Here is a 27,118-nt window from a genome sequence, read left to right on the forward strand (position 1 = left end):
TTGTGACTGTGGCATTTGTTATTCATGTCCGTGCCTGCTTGTGCCTCACAATTAAGTTGAAAAAACATGTGTAGCTACAATTTTGGGGCGTGAGTGGCATGCCCAAAAGCCAGGTCAACAGCGTGTTTAGCTCTTTTTTACCTGCCCCGGGGTCGCCCACGCGGCAAGCGTTCCAAGTGGCAAGTGGCGCGTTAATGAGCCGCCAGTTGCCTTAACAATTGCATTTTGATAAATTGCTCGCCCAGTGTTATGAACCAACACACATACTTCGACGCCCGATCGTGGAACTGGGCGAGGAAGTTGCCACAACTAACGGCTCTTTCAACGCTAACAAGATCCTGTTCACTAATCCCAATTCAGAAACTGCTCGAGTTGCGCTTCAAGCTTCATTAGCCAAACAGTTGCCCAGTTCCCAGTTCCCAGTAAAAGCCTACTCCACTTGCTCAGCTGTGTGGGTTAAGGCTCTTCAGGTAAATGTGCTTGAACTTCGGATGCCCTGTTGGGTGGGCCTTAAGTGCTAGATTTTTGTTCCTGAAATAAGTCATTTTTATTTGAACTCGTATATAATTTACAATCTGTCATGGGACAATAAACAAATTGCGTAATTTCTAGAATAATTTTCTTGTTTAGCCCACCAAGTTACGCAACTGAAATTCACTACAAATCGTATCTCTGATGGATCTCATTAAATATCTTGTACTATAAAAGAAATATATATATCTTTTGTATATATCTTTTGCACACATCTTAATATGTGGTTAGCAAATGTTCTTAGCTAACTGTTACATGAATTTGCTCAGCATAACAATACCCAATTCCAAACTATTTTCTATACAGGGTATTAATAGTAAAAGTTAAGTTCTGACTAGTTGGCCGGCTGGCTGGCTGGCTGGCTTCCTGGTTGCCTGACCAAGTGTGCATTTGGCTAATGCACTTGGCGTCTGATGCTTGCAACCAAGACGCTTGCAACGCATATGATGACTTAATTGCGCATTTTAGCAGCGGGCACATAAATGCAGCGGGGGGAGAAAAAGCCTTGCAGCTACAGATACAAATGCAGATACAGATACAGATACAGATACATTTTGAAGATACAAACGCCTGTCTGAGCGGTGATTTGTCCAACGAGAACTTTGTTGTGACAGGCGGCGATTAGACGACGTGTTCCCCTCTCTTGCTCTCTCCCTCTCTTTCTCTCCCTCTCTTTCTCTCCCTCTCGTCAGCTGCCTTTTGGCTAATTGAAATGTTGCTGTCCGTTTGCTTGAGGTTTGTTTGTACGTTTGTCAGTTTGCTTGCGTCGAGTGCAGCTTGTTGCACATTAACAGTTAACAGGGAAGTGGCTGCAACAAGCGGCATATCAAAGTCTGGCCTCCTGTCTGTCTCTGGTCTGTGCCACATGCAAAGTTAATCCTTTTACGGCTCAATGCACACGCACATTTCCAATTTCCAACTGGCCAATTGCCATGTGTGTGAGAAAATATTGTTTATAGATGGACGGATTGTACGACTGATGCGTGATGATTCACATGCCACAATTAATTATATGCCACACTTCCGGTTTGTTGGCCTTGTTGCACTCTGCTGCCTGTTGCCTCTGCTGTGCATCCCATTCGGTCATAGCTGGCTGCCCCCGCTGCCGCTTCATGGTCAGCTGACTCGCTTGCAACGTGCAACTTGCCACCGCAACAGGGTTGCTTCAGGCGAGATTCTGGCTGGCCTGCTACGTATTTTGGTAATTGTCGCTGCAACTAGTTTCCCACGTTTCAACAGTTCCATCCACCTGTTTGAACGCCCAGCCCAGCCCAGTCCAGTTGCAGACACATTCATCAGCCATGTTACATGCTTCGTTGATTTCATTTCTTTTTGTCATACGCGACCAGACAATCAAATTTAATGGACATTTTGTTGTGCGACTCTCTGCTTCTGCTTCTTTCTTGTCTGCTTTATTCTACGAAAATTTCTTATTTACCCGCGCCCTGTGTCAATTATTTTTCGGTTTATTTTTTTCTGTCTTTGTGTCATTCATAAACAATGTTTCTATTTCTTAGATATATTTCTTTCTGCTTCGGTTCTCTTAATTTAATCAACTTATGGCGCTTTTTTATTTCGTCGTCTTAAAACGTAATCTTTTTGATGTGTGTTCACTGTTGCCTTAATTTGATGTGAAGCCAACGCAATTACATTTATCATCAGCTATAACATCTTGAACATCAGCATCAGCAGCAACAACATCATCATCATCCGCCTGCTCATGATCTTCATAACTGAGCGGCTCCTCGAAATTAAAGTTTGAATAGAGAAAAAAAATGTAATTTATGTCTAAGAACTGTGGGAGTTTTTCCAGTTAGCTCACTCGCATATCATCGGCACCCAATCTGCAGCAATTACATTCCAAGCTAAGCGGCTGCCAGTAGAAGTCTCTACCAATTGTTTTCAGTGTTTGGGAATGGGAGCAACTGGCAACTGGCAACAGGCAACTGTTGACTGTACCTACCCCATTAGCTTAATAAGACCTAAAAGCCACTTTGCAGACAAAAGAAATAGAGAGAAAAAAAAACTAAATCAAATTGGCAACTAATTGGCCAACTAATTCACAGCTGTGGCCAAGTATTTCCGATTAAATATCCAAATACTTACTTGATTTTCAAATTTATGTGCTTTAAAGAGTCGCCATTCTCTGTGCCATGTTAAAAGCCTGTTTATTTTGTTTTATTATGCAGTTAACAAAACAACAAAACAAAATTACCAAATCAATAAACTTGGCCAACAACTTGGCCTAATGAAGGCAGAATGTGAACTTGAAAGCAACAATTTTCGTGATGAAAAAGTCCAAAACGAGCAAGAGCTGAGGGGAGAGTCTAAGAGGCGGTGTGGCGGGGTATTGCATAACAGTAGAACAACAGCATTTTGCATAAATTAAAGCTGTGCTGCATGCAACAAGGCAACGCGCTGACAAGGGCAGAGACACGGTGACAGTGACAGTGGCTGGGGCAGTGGCTGGGGCAGTGGCAGTGGCAGGGGCAGCTGCTGTTGCAAACATCTGGAAATGCATTTGCATTGCCGGTTAGCATAAAATTATTCAAAAGCTGTTAATGATGGAACGCGAAAATCAGCTCAAGCGCAAAACAAACTCAACAGGCGAAACGACTCAATGGGGGGAAAATGCTATATGCCACATGTGGCATGCCACACAGCATTAGCAGCAAACAAAAAATATAGAGAGAAAGAAAAAAAGACGCTCAACACGGGCCAGCAAGTTCGATTAATTATGCATTTGAGACCATGTTGTTGACTATGCTGATGCGCTGGCATCTGATGTGGCTAATTCTGCTTCTTCTGCTGCTGCTGCTGCTTGCAACAACTGCAGCTTATCAGTGGCAGCAGCAGCGGCAGCAACTAGCAACAGTTTTAGCCTTGCCTGTCTAACGGCACTATTGCACTAAATCACTCGCGGTACTTAAAGAGGCGTTGCACACCGCTGCAAAACTTGTGCAACGGGCCTAACCGGCGCTGCCACAGGTTGCGCCCATGAAGCACTCAAAAGAAATGGCTGCAAAGGCGCGCAGACGGCCAACAAACAACACACATTATTGTCGTGTGTGTCTGTGTGTGTATATTTGTTGTGCATGCTCATAAAAAATGCATAAAGTTTTGAGCGACATCAACACGTGTTGTGCACACACAAACACACACATACACGCGACATGATACACACACGGTACATGCTTGGTGTCTGCTTCGAATACCCTAGCAGTGGGTATTATAACTTTGTCATGACTTGAAAGAATCAGATGTCTGCTGCCCCATAAAGTATATATGTAAATATATATTCTTGATCAGTATCAAAAATCGCTGCCTGTCTCTATGACCTATCTTCTTACAGGCTTACAAATGTCTTGCATATAGGATCAGGGCGAACATTTCCTTTTACATAACACTTGTGTTTATTCAAGATATCTTCAACAAATTCAAATACAAGCTCTTCCATTCGACTCAGCTGTCTGGTAGAGTATTTAAGCTTCGGTTTGCCTTGCTTTCTTCTTTTATGGCCTGTTGCTGCTTTTGGCCTTTGTCTCGTGTGACGCAAACTCGTGTCAAATGCAGCCGTTTGGCCTGAACCAAGAAAAAAAAAGAGAGAAAAAATAATAAAGTATTTATAAACAATATAATATGCTCGCTTTTGAGCTGCGTCTATTTCCGCCCCTTTTGGACCAGGCCAAGACAATAAAACGCTGAAAGCACGCAACAAGGTCAGGGCAAACGTTGAGGCTGAGCCAAAAGATTTCGTAATGGACTGGGAACTGGCAAACACAAGAGTCGGAGAGTGTGTGTATGTATGTATGTGGGGGCCTTGAGACTGTGTGACACGCCCAACAATGGGCAACATTTTAATTTAATCGCATTCGATTCTGGAGCAGCAGCCCCCACACTTTGTGCGATCCGCTTAAATGGCAGGCTACGCGAATTTATAGATCCAGAGATCGTGTCCAGATAATTCAAGGCATTCGGCCAAGTGATCGAGAGTCTGCTCTCTGATGTTTTATCTTTTGACCAATTGTGAAAGTAATTTAATGCGGATTCGGTTCAGCATCCAGTGCTTCTGCTTCTTCTTCTTCTACATTTTTCAATTACCAAGAATTGCATGTTTCGTTTTAATTTCCACGTAGTTCAATTGCCCGCCCGAGCCGAATGTCGGCGTGTCGTAGTGCACTTCTTCTGGGAAACTGGTTGGGATACAACAACTCAACTACAACAAAAGCAACAACTATATAAACTGGTGTGTGTGTGTGTGTGTGTCTCGGTGTGTGCCTAAATGCTTTTGAACCAGTTCTGTGGAAACTGCGTGTCTAAAAATTTAATGAAATCGCAGACATACAGCTTCTATAGGAAAGAAAGCAACATTGAAATGCATTCGTTATACAGCACTGCACTCTGCGGAGTGCCCCTGCCAATCAGCTTTGGTGGTGCGGATAATTGAGATATTATTAGCCAAGTGGCACGGCATTGGCATTTGAATTAAACGTGCCGCAATTGCTGAAATGTTGCCTAATGAGCTGTATATTGCATTGCCTAACACAAAAGAGATACGAATCAAGCAGCCAAGCCAATTTCGAGTGCAATCGGTATCATGTAGCGCTTGCGGATAAGTAATTTAGTCTTGCGGATAAATCGGATACTATATCAATTGGGGTAAATAGAGTGGAAATGGGCATATAACTAATGCTTTAATAGAAAGGGGTGGAGAATAATGCAAAATGTTGTGTTCAATTGGTAAGAAAGTTATTTTGAATTTTTGGATAAATTCGGATAAAGTCGGATAAGTCTGGATAAGTCGGATAAATCTGAAAATTTGTAAAAAGTGGCCAGAACATCAAAATTGACATTAATTTGTAACCTAGTTTATCTCCGCGCTGTGCTAATAACTTGTCTTGCCATTCCAATTTACTATTTCCATTTGGAATATGTGTCAAGCACTTTATTTTTAATTATGCTCATATGTGCGCGAGTACTCGTCTGGGCAGTTGTGACATACACACATCAAGGAAATGACAAACATCAAACCAAATAAACTCAAACTCGAAGCTCAAATCTTCTTAACCCAAATTTATGCATGTGTCAGAGATCGCACCATAGTTGGTCAGATGCACGTCAATTCCCATGCAACATTTTAAGCGCTGGCAGTTTGCGTATGGCAAATAAAATTGCATGCCGCTTAGAAAAATCAAAGATCCAACTGGTTTGCAATACCCTGTAAAATTTGAAAGGGATACGATGTAGCAGAATTCGAAGTTGAAGAAATATGCCTAAGGTTTAATTTTGCATGCAAAACGATGTCCGAAATTATTCAATGAAATAAATACTAAAGACACTATGCAAAGTTTTGTTGTCAAAACACTTGAGCTGCATACAGAGCATGTCTTAGTCAGAGACTCTTACCAAGAGCCTGCCTTGGCCGAAAAGAGAAAACCGCCCCAGCCTGGCCAAGAGTTGAGAGTTGCCGGACAGCTGCGAGTATGTCAACAGTCTTGGCCATATATGGCAAACTGTTTTTTTTTTTTTTTTTTTATATATATTTTCGATTTTGGCTAGATTTGAATTGGGCTGACGCTGGTGTTGGCTATCAAAGTCAATCAACAGGCGCACAATTCATTTGTGACAGATTATGCCTTGACTTTGTTTGGGCAACAGTTGACAATCGCAATGAATGGATCGACTGCCGATCAGAGATCAGCGTTCGTTTCGGTTTAGAAAGCACAGCTCAAAGCTCTAGAGCTCCCCCTTTGATTGATCGCACGCAGATTTGTCCACAAAATATGTTGTTGTTTTTGGCACTGTCCAACAAAACAAATGGAATTTGCATTGGTAAACCATAAAACGTAGCACATAAAACTTTCACTGGCTGCCGCTTGTATCGTATATTTTCTTTCTTTAACGATCTGTCTAATGTTATCGCCGCCGATCTTCAGCCTGAACTAAAACATGGTGTTAATGCTAATAGCAATGCCCATCAGTTACATGCAACATGCTGCCCGCTGCCTGCTGCCGACTGCCTGCCTCAACTGGCGAGACATTCACTTTTGCATGCAACCAAGTAATGGCGCGAGTGTTGGGGGCCCATTAATTTGCTTTAGCGAAAGGGTTTTTAGCCAGGCTTTATCTGTGGGCGCTGCTAAATAGCCGCAGAAATTTGTGCGTTTGTTAGCGGAAGGTTAACTTGTCTTGACTCTGGACCTGGACTTGGTCAAGTTGTTATCGTTCATTTGCATAAATTTACAAGTTATTCAGATAAATCGCTTGGCGTGCTGGCAAATTGCTTTCAGCTGCCGCTCATGGCGCTCATCTTCTCACATTGATTAGGCTCCCAACGTGGGACAGCTGGTTTCTGTTTGTCAGTGTGTGTGTGTTTGTGTGTGTGTGTGTGTGTGTGTGTGCCATTCATGCTCCAAATGTTGTGCAATTTGATACAAATCGAAAATGCTTATGAATGAGAATGTAAAAGCAGGCAGCATGACACGCAACTGCAGCGCGTCGCTTAATTTCCGAAAGCTAAACGCATAAAGCACTTGGCGTTAAGTCACACAAATGACTTTAATTACAAAAATTAAAGAAACATAAAAACAAAACAAAAATACCAAAACAAAATTATAGCCAGCGGGCAAGCTAAGATTACCAGAGAAAACATGTAAGAATGCGTGAAGGCAGTCGGCTCGACTATACAGATGCCCTGTAGATCGCAGTCTAGAGTAAACAAAGTAAGGAAATAGTTTGCTGAAAACTGTGCGGGCTAAATAAAGGCAATATGCCAATATATGCTCATACAATAATCAAACTTAAGCTGTCAACAGATAATTTGCTTCTCAGTTAACTGGTTAGAAGTTATAGTTATTAGAAATTGGATGAATACTGTATCTTCTCCTGATTTACGAGTACCTACATAACGAGGTTAATGTCTTTAGCGTATACAGTTCTTGAGTTATTCGAGCACCGTTCAAGAAACCTAATATATACCATGTTTGGCATAGGTCTGCTGCCAGCTGTTGTAGACGCCCGCCTTGAAGCATTTCAATTGTGCACGGGGTATTTAAAAGCAAATTAAAACTGAAACATGACCAGGCTGGGTGCCATATGAACACAAGTTTAAAGCTGCCGCTGGAATTTCTAAAGCAATATCAAATTGTTGTTTCTACTGCTGCTGCTGCTGCTGATGCTGCCGCTTGGCTGCATAATCGGCGAGTGTGCCACAGTGTGTCGAGTGAAAGTACACAGAAAGCGGCAGAAAGAAGCGTCAGATTCCACAACGCGAGCTGCCTTAGCTGGTCAGTCCGGGCCCAAAAGTTTATGACTCTGGCCATGGTGATGGCCACATGCTGATGGCTCGACATGCGCTGGCAATTTCGAAATTTCATAAATTGGACAACAACACGCATGCGCCAGCAGCTGCAACTGCAACTGCAGCAGCAGCAACAGCAGCAACATCAGCAACATCAGCAGCTGCAGCTCGGCCGCAATTGCAGTCAGAACAGATTAGAAATGTCCGGCGCGTTGAATTTAAATGAGTTTTGTTATATCTCAGCTGGCTAATTGCAAATTGGGGTTGTCAGCATTCATCATGTGCATATGTGAATATATGAATATTCATATCTGAATATGAATATGAGTATCGTTCAGTAAATGGTGCAACATTACGTATGAGCAATTTTCATGTTCAACGTCTCAAAAAACGCATGCCAACAAATTAACATGCAACAGGATTTGCGGCAAATCTTGTAAATCTCTGTCTCCCTCCACTGGGGCAGTGCGTTAAAAATGCGACTTTAACTCAACGCAGGTTGTAATTTTGTGGTATTATTAATAATAGTACAGCTTTTTATGCAACATTGGGTGGGTTTAAATTGCGAAAAGTTCAATGATTTATGATAAGATAATTAAGAAATCGTATGTTAAGGCTTACTTTGGTTACAGCAGATCTTTCAGTGTTGAAATTTTTTGTGTGAAGATGGAAGTCGACGGTTTTAATTATTTTAAATGATTTATTATAGTTAAAAGACTTCAAATATTACACAAGCTATACAAATTGTTTAATCAAATATTATAAAGCATTCTTCTTTAAAGTTGATATATAATCTTTGGAAGGAAATCCTTATTCACAGCTTATTCCATTAGCTGCAGGCTCATGTTTGGCAACGTTAAACTAATCCTAGTTTCCACATCTTTGTGCTTGCAGCAACCAGTCGAACCACAAATACAAGCCCACGCCCGCACCGCGCACCAGCAGCTCCGCATTCGCCACGAGACGCAGCAGCCACAAGATGCAGCAGCCCGGCAGCAGCTACTACACGCAAACGGAGAGCGAATTGCTGCAGCTGGAGGCTGGCGGTGGTGCGCCCTTTCCGCCGCATCGCGGCAACACAGCCCAGCAGCAGCCGCAACAGCCGCAGCAGCAGCCGCAGCAGCAGCAGCTGCAGGCAGCGAGTGGCAGCAGCAGCCATTCAACTTTGACGGGCACATGCAACAACAACAATTTGGATGCCCCATCGACGGCCGGCAGCAGCAGCGGGACGCCGTCGCACTTTGTGTCGCCGCTGCAGAGACGCCACTGCCAGCCGCCTAACCATCTGCCACTGAACTCGGTGGTGGCCACGCCGCTGCGCACCGCCAGCTACAAGACGGCGGCCACGGCCAGTGTCTATCATCATAGCCACCATCAGCAGCTCGATTTTCAGCGCAACTCACAGTCGGACGATGACAGCGGCTGTGCGCTCGAGGAGTACACCTGGGTGCCGCCGGGTCTGCGGCCAGATCAGGTAAGCGGGCGTAGCCCAACACATACACCAATTTGTCGCAGCTAATTAGGTGAAATCACAAAAGCAGCCAGCGGGCAATTTTTCGCTGGCAATTCGCTGGTCGATTTCCATGTGGTTTTTGATTTTATTTTTGTTTGTGGTTTCTGGCCACCTGCTGTGGGGCTTTGGACTTTTGCTTTCGTTTGCCCAAAATCAAATCGAGTGCCAGTCGCAGCCTCAGCTCCAGCTCCAGTTCAATGTCTAACGGCACGTTTAAGGAAATGCGGCGAGCACTTTAATTGCCGCTGAGCGGCTTTTCTTTCTTTTTTTGGTTGGTGGAAAATTATCGCTCAATCGACTGGCAATCGATAAAAAGCGAAAGCGTTTTGTAATTAAATTCGTTTGCCCGCATTTGGCTGCAATTAGAGAGCCCGGTCAAGAGCTGGGGCCAAATCTGGCCCAAATGCTTACATAACTGGCGGCGGAAAAAAAAAAAACTAAAAGAAAAACCAACTGCGAGAGTTGGCAGCTTTTCTGCCATTCATTCTGCTGGCGTCATGACTTTTTCGCGACATTTTCCACTTTCGCACGTTTCACATCAGTTTTTGTTGTTTTCGTTGCTTTTACTCTTTGTTGTTCAATTTTTTGCCGATATTCGTGTGGCTAAAAAGAGCTGTGGGCGTGCATTGTTGTTATTTGTGCTTTTGGCCAAGTTGGTGAAAGCGATTTGTCACTGGACTTTGATTAATTCGTTATGACTGGTCCTTAATGAATTGCTTCCCACGAAATTAGTCGCCCAGCCAGTTGTCCAATCGTTAAGCCAAAGTTTATGGCTTATACATAAATGCAGTGCTTAAGTTTTTCTTACTTTACATCTGATGTTCTCTCTCTTTCTTCTAACTGCTCGTTAACAGGTTCGCTTGTACTTTAGCCAACTGCCGGACGACAAAGTGCCCTACGTCAACAGTCCCGGGGAAAAGTATCGCGTGAAACAATTGCTGCACCAGCTGCCGCCCCAAGATAACGAAGTGAGTATTAGCCAAAGCAGCCAAAGGAGCCAAAAGGAGCAGAAGCAATGAAAGCACAGCTCATCAGACAGACTGCCAGCACAAGGAAGCACTCAATGGCCCTGGCGACAACAAAAAAAAAATATATAAAAATAAAAAAAGAAGATCTCAAGCATCATAAAAATGCAGTTAATGCCAGCTACAGCATTGCCAACTTTTGAGAATTTCGAAAAGCAACAACCAAAATGACAGTAAATGAAAACAGAAGCGAATATTCAGCCAAGCATTGCCGAAGACTTAATACCCTTACTGTTGTCTAAGGCTCATAGTAAGCTAGGTTTAGCCTAACTGAAGCTTAGGAATCGTAGCCTCAAAACAAATGCTTCGACTTACTGAAAACTGCGCTGCGAACCCTCAAACTATGAAAAAACGTTTTGATGACAAATTGTTAAAAAGGAGAGCGCAGATATGACAGCTTTATATATGGCATAGATAGTGATCCGATTTTGATTATATATGTCCCACTTGTGTACGACATTAGTGTAAACTGCTTGAAATTACCTAAAGTATTAATATTTTTCTCATATGAAAATATTGCAAATAGATTCCATTATTTAATTTAGGCAGAACATTTGCAAGCTCCAATTGTTTTTCCAATCAACATTTAACTTTTTCTCGACAATATCTATGTCAGCTCCATGATATAGCACTTCGATTCAATGGGCTTCGGTAAATCTGTTGCCTGCAACAGAAGCAAGGATCCATCCCAGCTCAAAGTTCAGTTCAGATGGACAGACAAACAGATCAGCACTAGATATGCCTTTTAGCGGCAAGTTTGCCAGTAGAGTTTCAGCATCCTTTGCAAGGGTATTTCAAAAGGAAAAGGCAAATAAATTTGTATAAAAATCAAGGCCACGCCCCCCATAGTCAGTGCGAGATTAAAAAAGTTGGCATTGCCTTTTTTGAGCTGCGCCCATAAGAGAGGGAGATTTTAATTAATATTTACAATGCAAGAAACTGGCTGGCTTCTCGCTGGCTTGGCTACCAATACCAATACCATCACAATTTCCATTGCCATTAACCATTAACCATGTTCATGGCCATGTCCATTCCAGGTGCGCTATTGCCACTCGCTGAGCGACGAGGAGCGCAAGGAGCTGCGCATCTTTTCGGCGCAGCGCAAGCGGGAGGCGCTCGGACGTGGCGCGGTGCGGCTGCTGTCCGACGAAAGGCCCTGCAAGGGGGTAAGTACTATCCTGCACTGCCCCACGACCCTTGCTCAGCTTAATTGTGAGCCAAGAAATTTGCATTTTATTATGAGCCCGAAGAAAAGGCGAGTTTCGATTTCATTTTTTTGCCATGGCCGGGCAAAGTTTGTGCGCAAAACTTTGACAGGACTCGCCCGGCTCCCAAGGACTGCTTATGAATAATGGCCGGGTGTGGGTGGCTGGGGCTTGCGAAAAAAAATTGACAATGGCGCCTGCCAGAAACAATAAGCGAGGGACAACAAGGGCTGCTGCGGGGCGAGGCGGGCGAACACGGTTAACTTTCAAACGTCGCGACGTCGCAACTTGGCAGCATCTCAAATAAAAGATGACAAAAAGATTTCATTAAGTACACTTTTAGCAAACGGCAAAGTGCTGCAACAACGGGCGAAAAACTGCAAATGAAAAACGTTGTTGCAAAAACAATTGCAGCAACTGCCATTGCAACAGCAATACAAAAGGGCCACAGCCAGCTCCAAGCGCCGGACAACGGACTATGGAACTCTGCTGTGAACTAACCGAGTGCTGCAAGTTGATTTTTGTACCCTGTAAAGGGTGAACGGAGTTGTTTTGGGGTAGGGCTAAAATATGTGCAATAAGCGGAAGATATCTTTGATTCTTTGAGATTCTTTGTGCTAAGAAAACTCGAGGACTATAAGCTCTACAAGCTGATACCTTGGTATGCAGGCTCTTATATGGCAAACCTAGCTTAAACTAAAAAAAAGCTGTTTAAGAACTGGCTAAGCTCCTCAGTTATTAAGTGAAAACGAGCTGCAAGCATATATTTAAATAAAAAAGTTTTTATTTCTGGACTGTTTGCTTTAGGATGTTTGTATCTGTATAAACATTAGCAGTGATTTATAATTTAATTAACAAGGCATCTGGCTGTCGAGCATTTTGGATTTTAGCCCATTTGCCTTTGCTTTTTTGTGGAAAAGTGAGTGTGCATATATAGAGAAGCTGCGCAACGCAGTGAAATGGCACTAAAGCACAATGCTAGTAGCATAAAATAGTCGCAGTAGCAGTAGCAGTAGCAGTCGCAGTAGCAGTAGCAGTTGCAGCAGCAACAGCAGTAGCAAGGAGTTGTAGGTCACATCCTGCCCCCGTACCTTAAACAAAAATTTGCATTGTTATTAGCTGGCAGTCTATGGAGTTGGAGTTCGAGCTCGAGTCTGTGCGTGGCGCTGGCTAACCGACTGGCAAGTGGAGCTTCTATAGCTTCAACTTGGCCTGTCTGTACAGCTACAATCCATATACCCGATCCATGGCTACCCACTGTCTGCCTGCCGCAGATAGTTTGGAGCTTGATTTTATTGTGTTCACATTCGCCACTCGTAAAACTTATTAAAAAGTTTATGCCGCATGCTGCCACGCAGCGCTGCGTGTCTTGTCTGGGCAACCGGTCGAGTTTGGACGACATGGACATGCATTCAACAGCATCCAGCATCCAGCATTTGTGCGCTGCACTGGCTTCAGCCCCACTTCGCCGATTCACAGTGCCTCTCGCCCGTCTGCTACGTGCGTGGGCGTTGCGGCTCGTCGGAGGTGTTGCCCTGGCATTAAAGTTGTGCCCAAGTTTTCTCAGTGATTTTCTTTGGTTTTGGGTTTTTTGCGGAGAGACGACCAAATTGGCAGCCAAGTTGCATTTATTACGCCTCACCACAACGACTTATAAGGCAGCAGGGGCAGCGCTCTGGCCAGGCCAGAGCCAGACCAAGACCAAGACCAGGTCCAGGTCCAGGTTCAGAGTTCATTAGAGACAGGCGCGCAAACAGCGTGCGAAGTTTTCAATAAGTTTGTCCTCTCATGTTTAATGCCAAAGTGCAGTTACATATTTGATTTCATATGTTTTGATCAATGATGCCAAGGGCTTACCTCATATGATACTTCAGTTATTTATGATGCCACTCGCAAAGACTTTCAAAACTCTGCACATTATATTGCTCAAAGTTAGCTTCAGTTGGCGTGGGGCACGATGCCAGCAGCTCGTTTGTTATTTACAAGTTAAAGTAGATGTTTAACTATACGAAAAATAAGCACTGTTTAAATTTATAGCAAGAATTTTCTGTAGTTATAGAATAGATTATCTTTCTAAATACGTTATTTTTGTCTGTGTTAAGCAATGGAAGAAATAGATAGAATGAAAACTCATATATGTAGAAATTTGTTACGCTAAGCCACAGGCAGGCGGCTGTGGTTAATCTTAAGCCAGCAGCATATTTTGTAAAAAAGAGCATTACTCGAGTAAATAACGTTCGATTATTAAATGATGTAACTTATTAGAATACTAATGTTATCAGTTGCAAGAGTTGGCAAATTTTTGTTCAAATTGTCAAAGGATAACAATACAATTTGTATAAAACTGGGTTAGAATCGAGAATCAAAGGCTATTAAGCATTTCGTACTGTTCTTGAACTTAAAGCGAATAAAGATTCTAACATACTTCAGATGAGTTTCCATGTTTTAATGTATTTTAAAAAATTTTTTATTCTAACAATTTGAGTTAGTCCTTCTCTGGAATAGTATTTAACCAAGTCGAAGCAGCTGAGCAGCATTCAATTGCCCGATCAAGTTCAACTGGTTATTAATGAAATCTGATAAGTCAAGTCAGATTTGATGTTCACGAGCAAAACTGACGAGGCAGAGCCCACTCCTCAGTCTGACCCTCGTGCTACTTAAAATTCACAAACCATAACTGAGACCTGCTAAACGAAGGTTAAAATGCGAACAAAGCAAATGCCGCCCACTGAATCAGCTTTGTGGGGGCAGGGCAGTGCAGGAGGAGGAAGCGTGAACAGCCAAGCAGAAATTATACTTAAAGGAAATTTATGAAAACGCTCAATGAGCCTGAATGATGCCCGGTTCTCCTTTGCTGCTGCTGCTGCTGCCAAAAAGCACTCAAATTCAGTCAAGCGTAAATGAGTCGCATGGCCAGAGGAACGTGCGTCAAAGTCAGAGTTAGTCGGAGTCAGAGACAGATCCACATCTCGTAATGATTTGGCCAGCTCAGATTTTCCACACGAACAACAATGGAGTCAGCTGAACTGACAGTTGGCGTTGGTACTGGGGCTGAGCGGATGTGACAGCAGAACTTGACAAGGATGTGACACTAAAGGTCGTCCTGGCAACGATGGAATACAAAATAATTATTAAGTAAAGCCAGGGCATATACTTTTGCACAAAACTGCGGAGGGGTGAAGGCAGCAAAAAGTTGGCGCAACATAAAAAAAAAAAAGGGAAGGTAGCTGAAAATCCTGCTGCCTGCTGCCTGCAGCCTGTTAAGCAAAAAGTTTATGTACTGAAAAGGGCACGATAACGAGCGTCATTAATAATTTGAAGGCACTGTGCAGTGAGCGAAAGAACAAGAGAGAAAGAGAGAGATATATGTATAGAGAGGAAAAGAGAGAGGGAGAGCGATGGGCTTAGGTATTGGGGGTTGGGCCACGACTGGGCAGGAAATTGTCTTGCTTGTCTGCTGGCAAGTTTGTCGGGCGCAGCGCCAAATTTGGATTAGGGCGGACGACACGAAATGGGTTAGCCAGGTCAGGTGGCGCCTCCGCGTGGCAGCCAGCGTCAATTTGTCAATAGCATAATTGTCTGCACTGCAGCAGAGCCCGGCTGCGAGTCAGCGACTGCATGCGACTGGGATTAATTGGATTGATAAGATAAATGAACAGCGATTGCTGTTAAACACATGACATTTGCCAAAATCACCAGCAGCAACAGCAGCACCAGGCGAAGTGCTGAAAAATGTCCTTTTAAGTGGACTCCAAGCAATGAAAAAAAAAAAACTTTTATACTTTTGCAATTTGGTCACCACAGAAACTACTTAGAGCTTTTCCGGCACAACTTCTAGTCTGAACCACAACAAAGTGCTGGCCAAAAAAAAAGGAAGTAAGAAGCAGAAAGTCCTGACCGCAACAGGATGCGCAGCAGCTACAAAAATACATCATTAGCGCCTGACAAAGTCTCTCTTGCTCTGCAGAGCCTAATTAAAGTGCGTGGTGGTTGCTTCTTTTTTTTTTTTTAGAAGTTGGTAACAATTAACGACGCATGCAGCGGGCCAAACTGGTAGCTACTTAAGCCTGACTATGGAAATTATCAGCCCTGTAAAGGAGCGTGGGTTCTAGGTACTGGCTGTCAATGTTTAATGGCTTGCAAAAGTAAATGTTGATTGCGGGGGGACATTGCAGAGCGGCCCACTGAGGTTTAATAGCCTGGAAAGTTAAGAAGCTGCAGGAAGCGAGGTCCTTGCAACGTCTTGTGGCTTTTGTGGCGCTGCCGGGTAATTTGCGTGCGCGAAACGAAGACACGGTAGCTGGGCTGGGAGGGAAGCGGCAACAGGAAATGCTGAAAGCTGAAACGAAAATGGCGCAAATTGGCGTCGGCTTTGTCAGGACTAAGAGACTGAGGGCTGATAGAAACGTGTTGGAGGGGGCATGAGGTCATAGGGCTGCCCACAAATGGCAGCGCTTTTTGCGTCGCATGTGCTCTCAACTTTTTGGGTGCCCCCAAAAATGGCATTCATAAATCAAAGCAATTGCGTTAATTGCTTTGCATGCACATTAAATGTTGCAAAGTTGTCTTTTCCTAGGCAAGGTTATAGGAAATGGGTAAAAATAGATTTCCTAAAAAAGTTAGAAAAGCTTGAGCAGAGTATAGACCCTATTAGAACTTTTGCTATATACAAACAAAGTTATAATAGATTGTCTACGTGATATGTATGTCATATATTAATATGTTCTAAATACCACAGGAATTGCAAAGTTTTTTAGGATAAACAGTTGATGTACTACAGCTACCTATATTAGAGGTTATACGTTAGATTTCCTAACACATGCCATATTCAGGATGTGGTTCAGCTATATTAAAGAGTCTTGACTATAAAAGAAGACAGAACTTTCTTCCGGTGCGTCAAACCGCCCTTGTACCCAGGTGGAGCATACTATAGGTCATAGATATTTTGGTATAATTTTTAATTACTTAAGGAACTCAGAAGTTTCTTTTAGAATGTGCTGGATTCAATGTCAGAAAACATTCAGGACCATCTTCCAATAGGGACTGGAGTAGATACAAAGCCAATGGGAGGTCTACGAAGAATTTAATCAGCTTAACGCGGGCTCAGCTTTTATTGACATTCAGGCAACCTACTCGCAGACGTACCTTTTAATGGATGAGCTTCATCTAAACTCCCTGCTATGCTCTGTATCTACTCCAGGCACTGTCTGCGAGTCTGTCAATGCAGGTCTTAAGTATCCTTCTAGAAAACATCCATCTTTTTGTCTCCGCAACTCCATGTTAGCTGCTCCTGACTGCCTTGAAGCATATGTTCTTCCTGAATTTCTTCGCCACCTAGCAACTGTTTTAACCACATAACCGGCTTGAGTTCCTCAGGCAAACCAAACACAAAGACATTAGCTCGCCTGACCCTATTTAGGTGCCTCGCTCTACGTAAATAAGTTCATTATGCGAATGGCTACAGCATTAACGAGTTGAGGTTGAGTCATTAAAAGCTGCGCTTCCGTGCGGGCTCCGTGACAACCAGCTTCGACTCCAACTATGACTACAACACCGACTCCGACTCCTACTCCTCCTTCGAATGCGACTACGACACCGACACCAGCATTTTCCTTGCGGCCTTTTCTCGTGTTTCGCGTTTCGTGTTTTGCCAACAGTTTAAAGTCTCCCAGTTTTTCCGCTCGCTCTCTGGGGAGCACTTGGGCGCTGAGGCCGCGCACATGGCCGGCAGCTATTTTTGCATGATTTCCGTTGAGAAAAAAACGAAAACCGCAAAGTTAGGAGCTGAGCGGAGGGTTCTCGTTCTCGTTCTCGTTCTAGTTCTGTTCTCGTGCCGGTTGTAGCCCTGTTGTCCTCGCTCGGGGGGGCTTAAGCGTTTTATTACCGTTATTTAGCATTTATAGTCGCTTAAATATTTTCGCCCAGCCGAAAGCAGACGCTGCAGATTTCTATCGCCTCGCTGTCTCCCCAGCATATTTCTGTTATTTATACACGGTTTACCTAATGCCCCCTTTCTCTTCTTTTACTTTTGTACAGTGCGAGGAGCAGCTCTCCGGCGGTGACATTGTGGTCTTTGCCCAGCGCCTGGGCGCCCAGTTGTGTTGGCATCCCGGCTGCTTTGTGTGCAGCGTATGCAAGGAGCTGCTCATGGACTTGATATACTTTCAGCGCGATGGAAATCTCTACTGTGGCCGCCATCATGCCGAGACCCAGAAACCGCGCTGCTCCGCTTGCGATGAGGTGAGTACGAGAAGAGCTGATTAATAGAACTAGTTCAGTTTGAAATTTAATTAGTTAACTGTTTGAGGAGATGAATTAATCATTGTTTTAGTTAAACGCAAGGAATATTCTATATATTTAAAATATTAATAATTGCAATCAGTTGGTTCCGAGCAGAATACATAGAGAGAAGAGATTTAAATTTATCGCTTCACAACTTAACAAACCGCAATCTTTCTTACCCTCTCACCTCTGCAGATCATCTTCTCGGATGAGTGCACGGAGGCCGAAGGTCGCACCTGGCACATGAAACACTTCGCCTGCCAGGAGTGCGAGCATCAGCTGGGCGGCCAGCGATATATTATGCGTGAGGGCAAGCCGTATTGCCTGGGCTGCTTTGACACCATGTTCGCCGAGTACTGTGATTACTGCGGCGAGGTCATTGGCGTCGACCAGGGCCAGATGAGCCACGACGGGCAGCACTGGCATGCAACGGATCAGTGCTTCTCGTGCTGCACCTGCCGCTGCTCGCTGCTGGGACGTCCGTTTCTGCCGCGTCGCGGCACCATCTACTGCTCCATTGCGTGCAGCAAGGGTGAGCCGCCAACGCCGTCGGACACGAGCTCTGGCCCACAGTTGCGGCCCACACATCGCGCCTCCACTTCCAGTCAAATAGCGCGCTCGCCGCGGCGCACGGCCGAGTCGACGGGGCGTGGCAAGAGCAGCAGCAGCGGGGGCGGCACTCATGGACATGCGGGCAAGAGCGCGGGCAGCGCTGGTGATTTGCTGGAGCGGCAGGAGCGCAAGCGCATGGAGGCAGCAGGCGTGGCCGATTTGCTGCTGGGCGGCTGTGTGCCCGGCATGCCACGACCCGCCCATCCGCCGCCCATAGACCTGACCGAGCTGGGCATAAGCCTAGACAACATCTGTGCCGGCGATAAGTCCATTTTTGGCGACACGCAGTTGACCTCCTCCATGCCGGACATGCTGCTGTCCAAGGCGGAGGATTCGCACAGCTATCAGAGCATAGACAAGATCAATCTGAACTCTCCTAGCAACTCGGACATGACGCAGAGCACCCAGGAGCTGGGCAACGATCTGGAGCTGGACAATGAGTCTGTGCGCGAGCTGGAGCTGCCACACGACGGCTACGAGCAGCTCTTTGCCGCCAAGCAGCGCAGCAATCTGGACGAGAAGGAGGAGCAGCAGCAGCTGCAGCAGCAGCATCATCAATTGGACAATCGACCGCCGCTGAAGGAGGTGCGCTTTCACAGCGTGCAGGACACCATGTCGCGCTCCAAGAGCTACACGGATAACTCGAATGCGCGACGTCGTCGCCGGCGGCGCAATCAATCGCGCAGCTCCTCCGAGATGCAGATCAATCAGACGAATCTGCGACTGCACAATGCCCAGACGCAGGCGGGCGGCGGCGCACTGAATCTGCTAAACAATCTGGACAATTGCGATGTGGCCAGCATCTGTTCCACATGCTCCTCCAGCTCCTCCAGCGACATGGACGACTATGTTTACAGGCTGCCAGCGCGCAAGCACTACGGCGGCGTGCGTGTCGCCTATGTGCCCAATGATGCACTCGCCTACGAGCGCAAGAAGAAGCTGGCTCAGGCGGGCGATGCCAACGCTCTGGGCGGCTCCTCCGCGGGCAGCTGCTTGGGTGGCGCCCAGTCTAGCTTGCCGGCGATCATGCACGAGAGCAAGAATTGCACGATATCATGACCACCTCCGATGCTGCCGCCGCCGCCGCTGAATCTCAGCAGCTATTACATACTGGACACCATACTCGAGGAGCAGAGCCTCAGTCTGTTGCCCGAAAAGAAACCCGGCTGCTTGAGGCGTGTCTGGAACTTCTTTGGCCTGGGCAAGCCACGTCCGGGCAATGCACAGCGTCTATATAGCGTTTAAAACTGGATATCGGGGCTTTTGTAAATGGACATATCGATAAATACTATATTATATGCAAAACTAATACAACATATATTAACTAAGGATTGGTGGACATTTAGATTAGCTGTAAATTGAGCTGGTAAGAAAAAACACACACATATTTTCTTTTCTTTTCATTTTCCTTCTTGTATATTACATTTATCCATGCTGTCCGCATACAACACGTATTATTTCACATACTTTAGCTCACAAAGTATTCCAAACTACATACATATAGATATATACATATAGGGTATACAATGGAGATGATGAGAGACTCCCTTCCCCTCTCTCTCGGTCACTCTGTTTTTTATCTACAACTTTGTACAAAGCTAAAAAGTATATCAAGCATTTACACACATATTATAGGTATATACGCACATATATTATAGCATATAGTATATAGTATAGATAAGTCGATGCTAAGAATCTGCCAGAAACAAAGGATAGTAAAATAAAACGCAATCAACGAACAATAAACTGTTAAATAAAGCAACTGCCAACAAAAGAATTTTTTAATAAAATAATTAATTATGAAAGAAAAAAAAAAATAAAAACAAAACAACGAAAGAAGAGCGAAAGTTTTCGCCTAGCAAATGTGCAATAGCTAAAGTTATAAAGAAAACTCACCCCGCTCCAAATCTCTATATACACAATTCTTTACATGCATATATATGTATATATACATAAACATATATCTAGATATATATGTATGCAAATTGGTTTTCATTCAGTTAAAGCGAAAATTCTTTTGTTTATCTGCGCGGTTTTTATGCAATGTTTCAGCTTTCGCCGCCGCGCGAAAGTGAAAGAGTTTTATAAAAGAAAGGAATTTTTGTGTCCAGAATTAGTTGCGAAAGTTTTGTGTAATAATAATAAAAAGCAGCGAAATTTATTGCGCCAATCAAACGAATGAGGGTAAAGTTAAAAGTTATATACGAAACGCATACATATGAGTATTTTAAGTATTTGTTAAGTATATCATTTAAGTCAGTGTATATGGAAACATAATCAAAATAATATATATATATATATATATATATATATATATATATATAATATACATATGTGTATCATATAGAACAACAATGTGTGTGAGTTTTGTTCAATTGTCTCACTGGCGTGGCACCAAATGCACCCAGTAGCCGCTCTGTGGTGTCAGCTGGAAGCCGCGGGCATCGCTCAGCAGATCCTTGACCGTCTTGGGCGAGCGCTCGATTCTGTACTTGAGCACCAGGTTGTATAACATGGCCTTGGCCTGCATCAGAGCATAACGATTGCCTGCGTGGAATCAAAAATAATAAATACTACACATAAATAAACAAGAAAAGGTTCGCACTCACCTATGCAATTGCGAGGACCTGCGCCGAAGGGCAGATACGTGTAGGGCACGATTTGATTCTTGTTCTCCTCGCTGAAACGTTCCGGCTTGAATACGTGCGGTTCGGGGAAGAAGCGATCGTCCAGGTGCAGACCCACAATGGGTATATTGATGCGATCGCCCACCTTAAACTCGAACAGCTTTGAGCCGTCGTCATCGTAGAGCGTGTAATCCTTGGAACACTGGCGATCTGTGGAAGCGGCCAGCGTCCATTTCCTCAGGGATTCAGAGACAACCATATCCATGTATTTCATCTTGGTGACAGCATCATAGCTGAGCGGCTCGCCCTTCAGCGAATCGTGCGTCTCCTTGACCTCCTCGTAGAGGCGTTGCTGTATCTCCGGATTCTGCAGCAGCTCGTAGGCTGTCGTGCAGATGAGACTGGCATTGTTCTCGAATGCCGCAAAGAAGAAGATGAAACACTGGGCCACCAGCTCATCGTCGGTCCAGTTCTCCGTTGAGTCCTTCTTGGCCTCCATCAGCAACTGAATCATGTCCGGCCGCACAATATTGTGCTCCTCGCGATACTTCATGGCGTCCACAACAAGGCGTATGAAAAATTCCGTCTTCTCCGAGTCAAAGATCTTGAAGCCCAGCAACTGGAGTGGCAATATGCATATATATAGAGGAGCTTTCAATTAATTTCCGTAGTAAACCCACCTTGAAGAGCCAGGGCAGCGTGGTGGACAGCATAAATTTGTACAAAGACTTGCCGCGGAAAAAGGCCACCGATTGGCCAATCTGGAAGAACTCGTTGTTCGGCGTCTTGTAGGAGCTAACCTTCAGTCCGAAGGCCGTGGTGGCAATCAAATCATTTGACAACCGATTGCACACCTCCTTCAGTTCCAGTTCAAAGCCCTCACCCGGCTTGACGGCTGTCTTGGCCATCTTGTCCAGATGTTCCATGCACTCGGCAAAGCTCTCGTTCATCAGGCCGAACATGCTGCGCATCTTGGCCGAGGTGAAAACGGGTGTCAGAGTGTTTCGCATATGCTTCCAGCGCTGATCCTTCATTACGCTCAACATATCGTTGACCAGACGCTCCTCGGTGGTAAAGAACAGCTGATGGTTGGGAAAGTGATCAAAATCCTTGACAGTTATCTTCTTAATCAACTCCGGATCGTTCACTTGAATCATGGGCGTGCGAAAATTGAAAAAGCCCACCAATTTGCTGCAATATCAATGTACTTCAACCATTGGGGAATACTTAAGATAAACCGGATCGATTACTCACTGTTGTCGGGTGCGTAAATAAAACTCGGAGACCAGTTTCTGAAACGAGGCCTTGTTCAACACAACATCCGCATTATTGCCGAGCAATGGCCAGGGTTTCTCAAAGGGCAGGCCACGCTCGGCAAACTCATTCTGCCTGGCCGTGGCCCACTTGTAGGCGAACAGCAATAGCCCAACCAGGGCCACCAATAAAATCAGATCCATTTTCGATTACAAAACCCAATTGAACTCGACCGTGACAAATGCGTACAGAACGCTTCTATTCACCCACAATGCTCAACTGGAACTAAACTCTTGCTACTAAGCGATCTGGCTTTTATATGTCGGCTCTCCCCGGTCTCCATATGGCATATGGCAAGTACTCTGTGCAATTGCCGATAGATAAAAGTTGTTGCGATAATGCCAGCCGCGCAAGCGAAATACAAAAACAAAATAAGAGTCGCATATAAGCACGTTTAGAATTTTTAAATGTTGTTAGCTATTTGCTTCATTCACCGGCAAACTGCTCTCTCTCTCTAAGTATAACAACCTATATGGCATGCTCTAGGCGAGGCATTTTGACAGATACCCTTTACAACTTGCTGAATGTAGCTCATAATAGCCCCCTAAAGAGCTAAATAATTAATAAGAGTATTGAGAAAAAAGAAGATAGCAACAATATTGCCAAAAACTACTTAAAGCTTGATTGAATTACTTAATTTTATAGTATTTATTTATCGCATATAAAGCAAATATTCCCTTATAATCTGATAGTTATCAGAGCCTATTATCAAAGATGTACAAAGGAGACTTCATAGAGCGGCAGTGAGAAAGAGTGGGAGAGAGTGAGAGAGATGGAGAGAGAGTGAGAGTGAGAGAGATACAAATATTAACACTCGTCCACTTGAATTTATTCATATCTATTTGTTGATATGGGCAACGGCTGATGCAATGCATAGGGAGAATTTTTTAAATAAAGGTGCTTGACTGGGGATTTGTTGGAGAAAATTTTATGACTGTGTTTGATTAGCCAATGTTGTGATGGAAAGGGACTGATTACTAATTGATAAAGCGGCTCGTTTTATTGAGTACCAGACAAACGTAGCAGTATGCCAGACTTGTAGTTGACCTGGAATGGCGTGGAAACAAGCTAAAGGAATAAAAAAAGCACAGGCAGTTTTTGCCATAATAGTTGGAGTATATATTGATGAAGCTTAACAGAACATATTATATATGGTATCGGCCTTTATGTGCAACTCTTCCCCGATTACCAATTCTAATAATTACAGGGTATACATATATAATGCAAGTTGAACAGATATAATTGAAATAATAAAATATACATTGTTTATACTAGTTTTAAAATGACTTCAACAGATTTAAGCCCAATGATCTTGGTGAGCTGTCAACTTGATAAATTGATCATATTCTTGAGACAAAGTGGAGAGCTGAGATGTCAATGCTGGCGCTTATGCAAGCTCTGAGAACCTCAAACTTTAAAGGCAAAAAACTATGACATAAACTTGTGATGACTGGAAAAAGAAGACAAGCAAAACTATGAAACAAGTTGCGAAGAAACCGCTTTGTTTACGTTTACGGTTTGAATATTTTAGCATATTGACCGATACTTGGGCTAACTTTGACTCCGACTCTGACTCAGGCTCAAAATACTGCACACAAAAGTTAGAAGCAAACAGTTAAACAGCAAATTAGCCGCGAGCGTTATAACAAAATGCCTGTAATTAAATATTTAGTCAGTTTGTTTAGCTGCAGAGTCGGATGGATGGACGGATGGATAGATGGATGGTTGGGTAGACGGGTAGATGGCTGAATGGCTAGTTGGTTGGCTTGTTTGATTGTCAGACTGTGACTGGCACTTTTCGAGTTTAGAAATTTGCAAACTGTTTGTCATATATTGTGTGTGAAAGGGTAGAGAAATACAACCAGAGACTAAGCGAGCGGGAGACACTGACAAATGTAGGGGTTGAATTGAAGCAGTGTATGCACATTGCCGTACACTGACACAATTTATAGTTACAAAGATGATAGTAACCAAAAAAAATAGTCTACAGTGAAATCTGGAGAACATTTATCTAAATGAGCTTGAAACTGCGTAACTGGTAAAGAAAAAAGTTGTTTGCGATTTTTCCACATATGCAGGTGGATTTTTCCCGCGACTCCGTCTTACGGTTTAGGCTGTGCGCTGTTCACCAATTCGTTTGTTTTGGCAGTTTTATATATTGAGATTCAATGGCTATTACTTAAATGATTCAAGAAGCAAAAAAATGGTTTCAGCCTAACTAAGCACTTTTAATTGCAAATATAATTGTTAAAAGTAATCAGACCGCAAGTTCATTTAATGGCAATGCTGTGCGCTGTATTAAAAAGCCATTCGTATTGCCGTATTTTGAACATGCGCAACATTCTCATTTTGTACGGCATATTGCATCTTTGGCTAGCGCTAAAACTGAGCTACAATGTGTGTGTGGAGTGGTCGATAGTTGACCATATTTAAAGCTAATAACAGCTTCTTCCACAGGAAGCTGTCGAGTTCAAGATGTCGAATGCGGTTTGCGAGAGCTATAACAAATCGTGGTTTGTCATACACAAATGTCGCCTGCGAGCAGTTAATCGGGATAAAACAACCATGAATTTGAATGGAACTGTCCTGCATCCAGCTTACGATATTTTTGTTAGGGCGCAAATATTGAAGAAGGCGAATGGCTACAAGCCCTGGCTCTACAATATGAACATCGATGTATGCCGTTTCCTGAAGAAACCGTACAACCCAGTTGCAATAGTTATTTTTAAAATGTTCAAGGAGTTCACCAACTTTAATCATACGTGTCCCTTTATAGTAAGTATTGCATCCCGTTCGATTGGGCCAGGCTATATTCAAGTAGCGCACAGCCAGCCAAAACGTGGCCCTTTCTAAAATCCAGCTTTCTCTTTCACAAAAGGGCCCACAAATCGTGGATGGATTTTATCTGCGATGGAAATTTTTGCCAAATGTTCTGCCAACAGGAGAATATCAATTGGCCATGACCTGGTACTTTGATAAGAGACCACAATTTGTGACGAACATCTACTTTACCTTCAAGGAGGACTTGTGAGAGTATTATTATATAAAGCAACACAAAAATCCACAGCAATATCTGGGTAAGCCTTACATTATTTCCACTTCAAATCGATACAAAAACAAAAAAATATATTCTTTAAGATAATTACGATAATTGAACCTTTTTAAACGGATATAATTATTTGACGTGTCGAAGCATAAAGCCCGTTTTATATAATATACAACGTATCTATAACAGATATTAATTATGACATATGATATAAAAATATCTTCGTTGAACTTGTATTCTTCTGTCCCTTTGGGCAGGTCAGAGCTCTTGCCAATGCAATTTTTTTGACAACGCATTCGCTGGGATCCTTAAGGATTCAACCGAGCTATGGCCAATTTTTGTGTGTACACTCAAGCTCGAATCAATGTTTTTTTTTTAGGCCCCAGCCGAAAGCTTAGATTCGAACAATCCGATAGTGTTCATTCCATTATGTGTGAATTGAAGCGGAAATTGCTGCGAATATACAAATTTTCAATGCATACAAGTATTGAGTGTTTAAAAGTCATCCGAGAATCATCGCCATGCGCATCGCTTTCATTGTTTGGGGAATATTTCAAGTTTGCTTAATTCTGAAGCTGAGTTACAATGTAGGTTAGCTTCAAGTTAAATTCTAAATTCTTAAAACAATGTGATTGAACAAAACTTTCAACAGGAAGCCCTTGAATTTAAGTGGACAAATGTGGCTTGCGAAAGCTTCAACAAATCGTGGGTTGTCATGCACAATTGTCGACTGAGGGCAGTTAATCGAAATAAAACAATTTTAATTGTGAATGCAACTCTTCTGCAACCAGCCAATGATATTTTGGCTAAAGTGCAACTGTTAAAGAAAGAGAATGGATATAAGCCATGGCTCTACAATGTGAAAATCGATGTGTGTCGTTTCATGGAGAAACCCTACAACCCAATTGCAATACTTATGTATAAAATGTTCAAAGAGTTTTCCAACGTCAATCACACATGTCCCTTTATAGTAAGTATTGCTGTCGGACACTAAGGTAGATGTGAGCCAACCAAAATTAACACTTTCCTTATCCACAAAAGGGCCCACAAATTGTGGATGGAGTTTATCTCAATTGGAAGTTTTTGCCAAATATGTTGCCATCAGGAGACTATCAAGTGGCTACGAACTGGTATTTTGATAAGAGGCCACAATTTCAAACGAAAGTCTATTTCACCTTCAAGGAGGATTTGTAAGAATTTGATCAAATAAAAACAAACATTTTTGAATATAGAACCACATCAACAACTACTAAAGCTTATGCCAAATGATATTAATCGTTACTAGAAATAAATTATTTAAACTAATAACGTTAAATAAGCATTTCTGAATGCGAATAATTAGTTGATGTGTCGAAGCATTAAAAGCGTTTAATATAATGTATCTATATAAGCGACAAAATATATGACATAATACATATATGTTAAAATTTTTGCTGGCTTTATTTTCCTTTTTCTTCAGCTTATTGTTTTTTGTTAACATTCCTTTTAAATGGAATTCACAACTCTGAGAATTTAAAAAATTGGTAACTAAAAACAATTTGTGGCTCATCACAGCTGCGATTCTCGTTGCATACTTTCGGGGTGCATGCATTCAAGTGTGTGCGCCTGAAAGATAGCTCGGTATATGGAGGTCCACTTCCTTTGATATTTAGTTGAATAAATG

At 43.3% G+C, this 27,118-nt stretch overlaps 3 protein-coding genes across 3 annotated transcripts in view; 2 read left to right on the top strand and 1 right to left on the bottom strand.

Annotated features, from left to right (window-relative positions):
• The window catches only part of esn (espinas), a 28,324-nt gene extending 6,662 nt beyond the window's left edge, over window positions 1–21,662 (top strand). Inside the window, exons 2-6 of the mRNA XM_070209667.1 lie at window positions 8,726–9,305; window positions 10,199–10,312; window positions 11,407–11,535; window positions 17,611–17,814; window positions 18,052–21,662. Coding sequence (XP_070065768.1) covers window positions 8,726–9,305; window positions 10,199–10,312; window positions 11,407–11,535; window positions 17,611–17,814; window positions 18,052–19,527 — 2,503 coding nt within the window. The 3' untranslated portion in view covers window positions 19,528–21,662. The remainder of the gene's footprint in view (window positions 1–8,725; window positions 9,306–10,198; window positions 10,313–11,406; window positions 11,536–17,610; window positions 17,815–18,051) is intronic.
• On the bottom strand, window positions 20,849–22,633 carry Cyp9b2 (Cytochrome P450 9b2). Its single transcript, XM_002059943.4, has 4 exons — window positions 22,350–22,633; window positions 21,776–22,286; window positions 21,078–21,714; window positions 20,849–21,015 (listed from the first exon to the last, which is right to left on the bottom strand). The coding sequence occupies exons 1-4, from the start codon at window positions 22,550–22,552 to the stop codon at window positions 20,849–20,851; spliced, it is 1,518 nt and encodes a 505-aa protein (XP_002059979.1). The 5' UTR covers window positions 22,553–22,633.
• Window positions 22,634–24,740: 2,107 nt separating this feature from the next.
• Window positions 24,741–25,440, top strand: LOC6636429 (uncharacterized). The gene is made up of 3 exons (XM_032435783.2): window positions 24,741–24,806; window positions 24,867–25,184; window positions 25,288–25,440. The coding sequence occupies exons 1-3, from the start codon at window positions 24,741–24,743 to the stop codon at window positions 25,438–25,440; spliced, it is 537 nt and encodes a 178-aa protein (XP_032291674.2).
• The last annotated feature ends 1,678 nt before the right edge of the window (window positions 25,441–27,118 follow it).

This window comes from Drosophila virilis, chromosome 5, assembly GCF_030788295.1.
Source record: "Drosophila virilis strain 15010-1051.87 chromosome 5, Dvir_AGI_RSII-ME, whole genome shotgun sequence".
In the NCBI taxonomy this organism is placed as follows: Eukaryota; Metazoa; Arthropoda; class Insecta; order Diptera; family Drosophilidae; genus Drosophila; species Drosophila virilis.

Excerpts from the sequence above, each read along its gene's own strand:
- Cyp9b2 (XM_002059943.4), bottom strand. The coding sequence starts at position 22,552 with ATGGATCTGATTTTATTGGTGGCCCTGGTTGGGCTATTGCTGTTCGCC. Across the intron at positions 22,287-22,349 it reads TATTTACGCACCCGACAACA|CAAATTGGTGGGCTTTTTCA; the intron begins GTGAGTAATCGA and ends TTGATATTGCAG. Across the intron at positions 21,715-21,775 it reads CGCTGCCCTGGCTCTTCAAG|TTGCTGGGCTTCAAGATCTT; the intron begins GTGGGTTTACTA and ends TTGCCACTCCAG.
- LOC6636429 (XM_032435783.2), top strand. The coding sequence starts at position 24,741 with ATGCGCAACATTCTCATTTTGTACGGCATATTGCATCTTTGGCTAGCG. Across the intron at positions 24,807-24,866 it reads CGCTAAAACTGAGCTACAAT|GAAGCTGTCGAGTTCAAGAT; the intron begins GTGTGTGTGGAG and ends CTTCTTCCACAG. Across the intron at positions 25,185-25,287 it reads ATCATACGTGTCCCTTTATA|GGCCCACAAATCGTGGATGG; the intron begins GTAAGTATTGCA and ends CTTTCACAAAAG.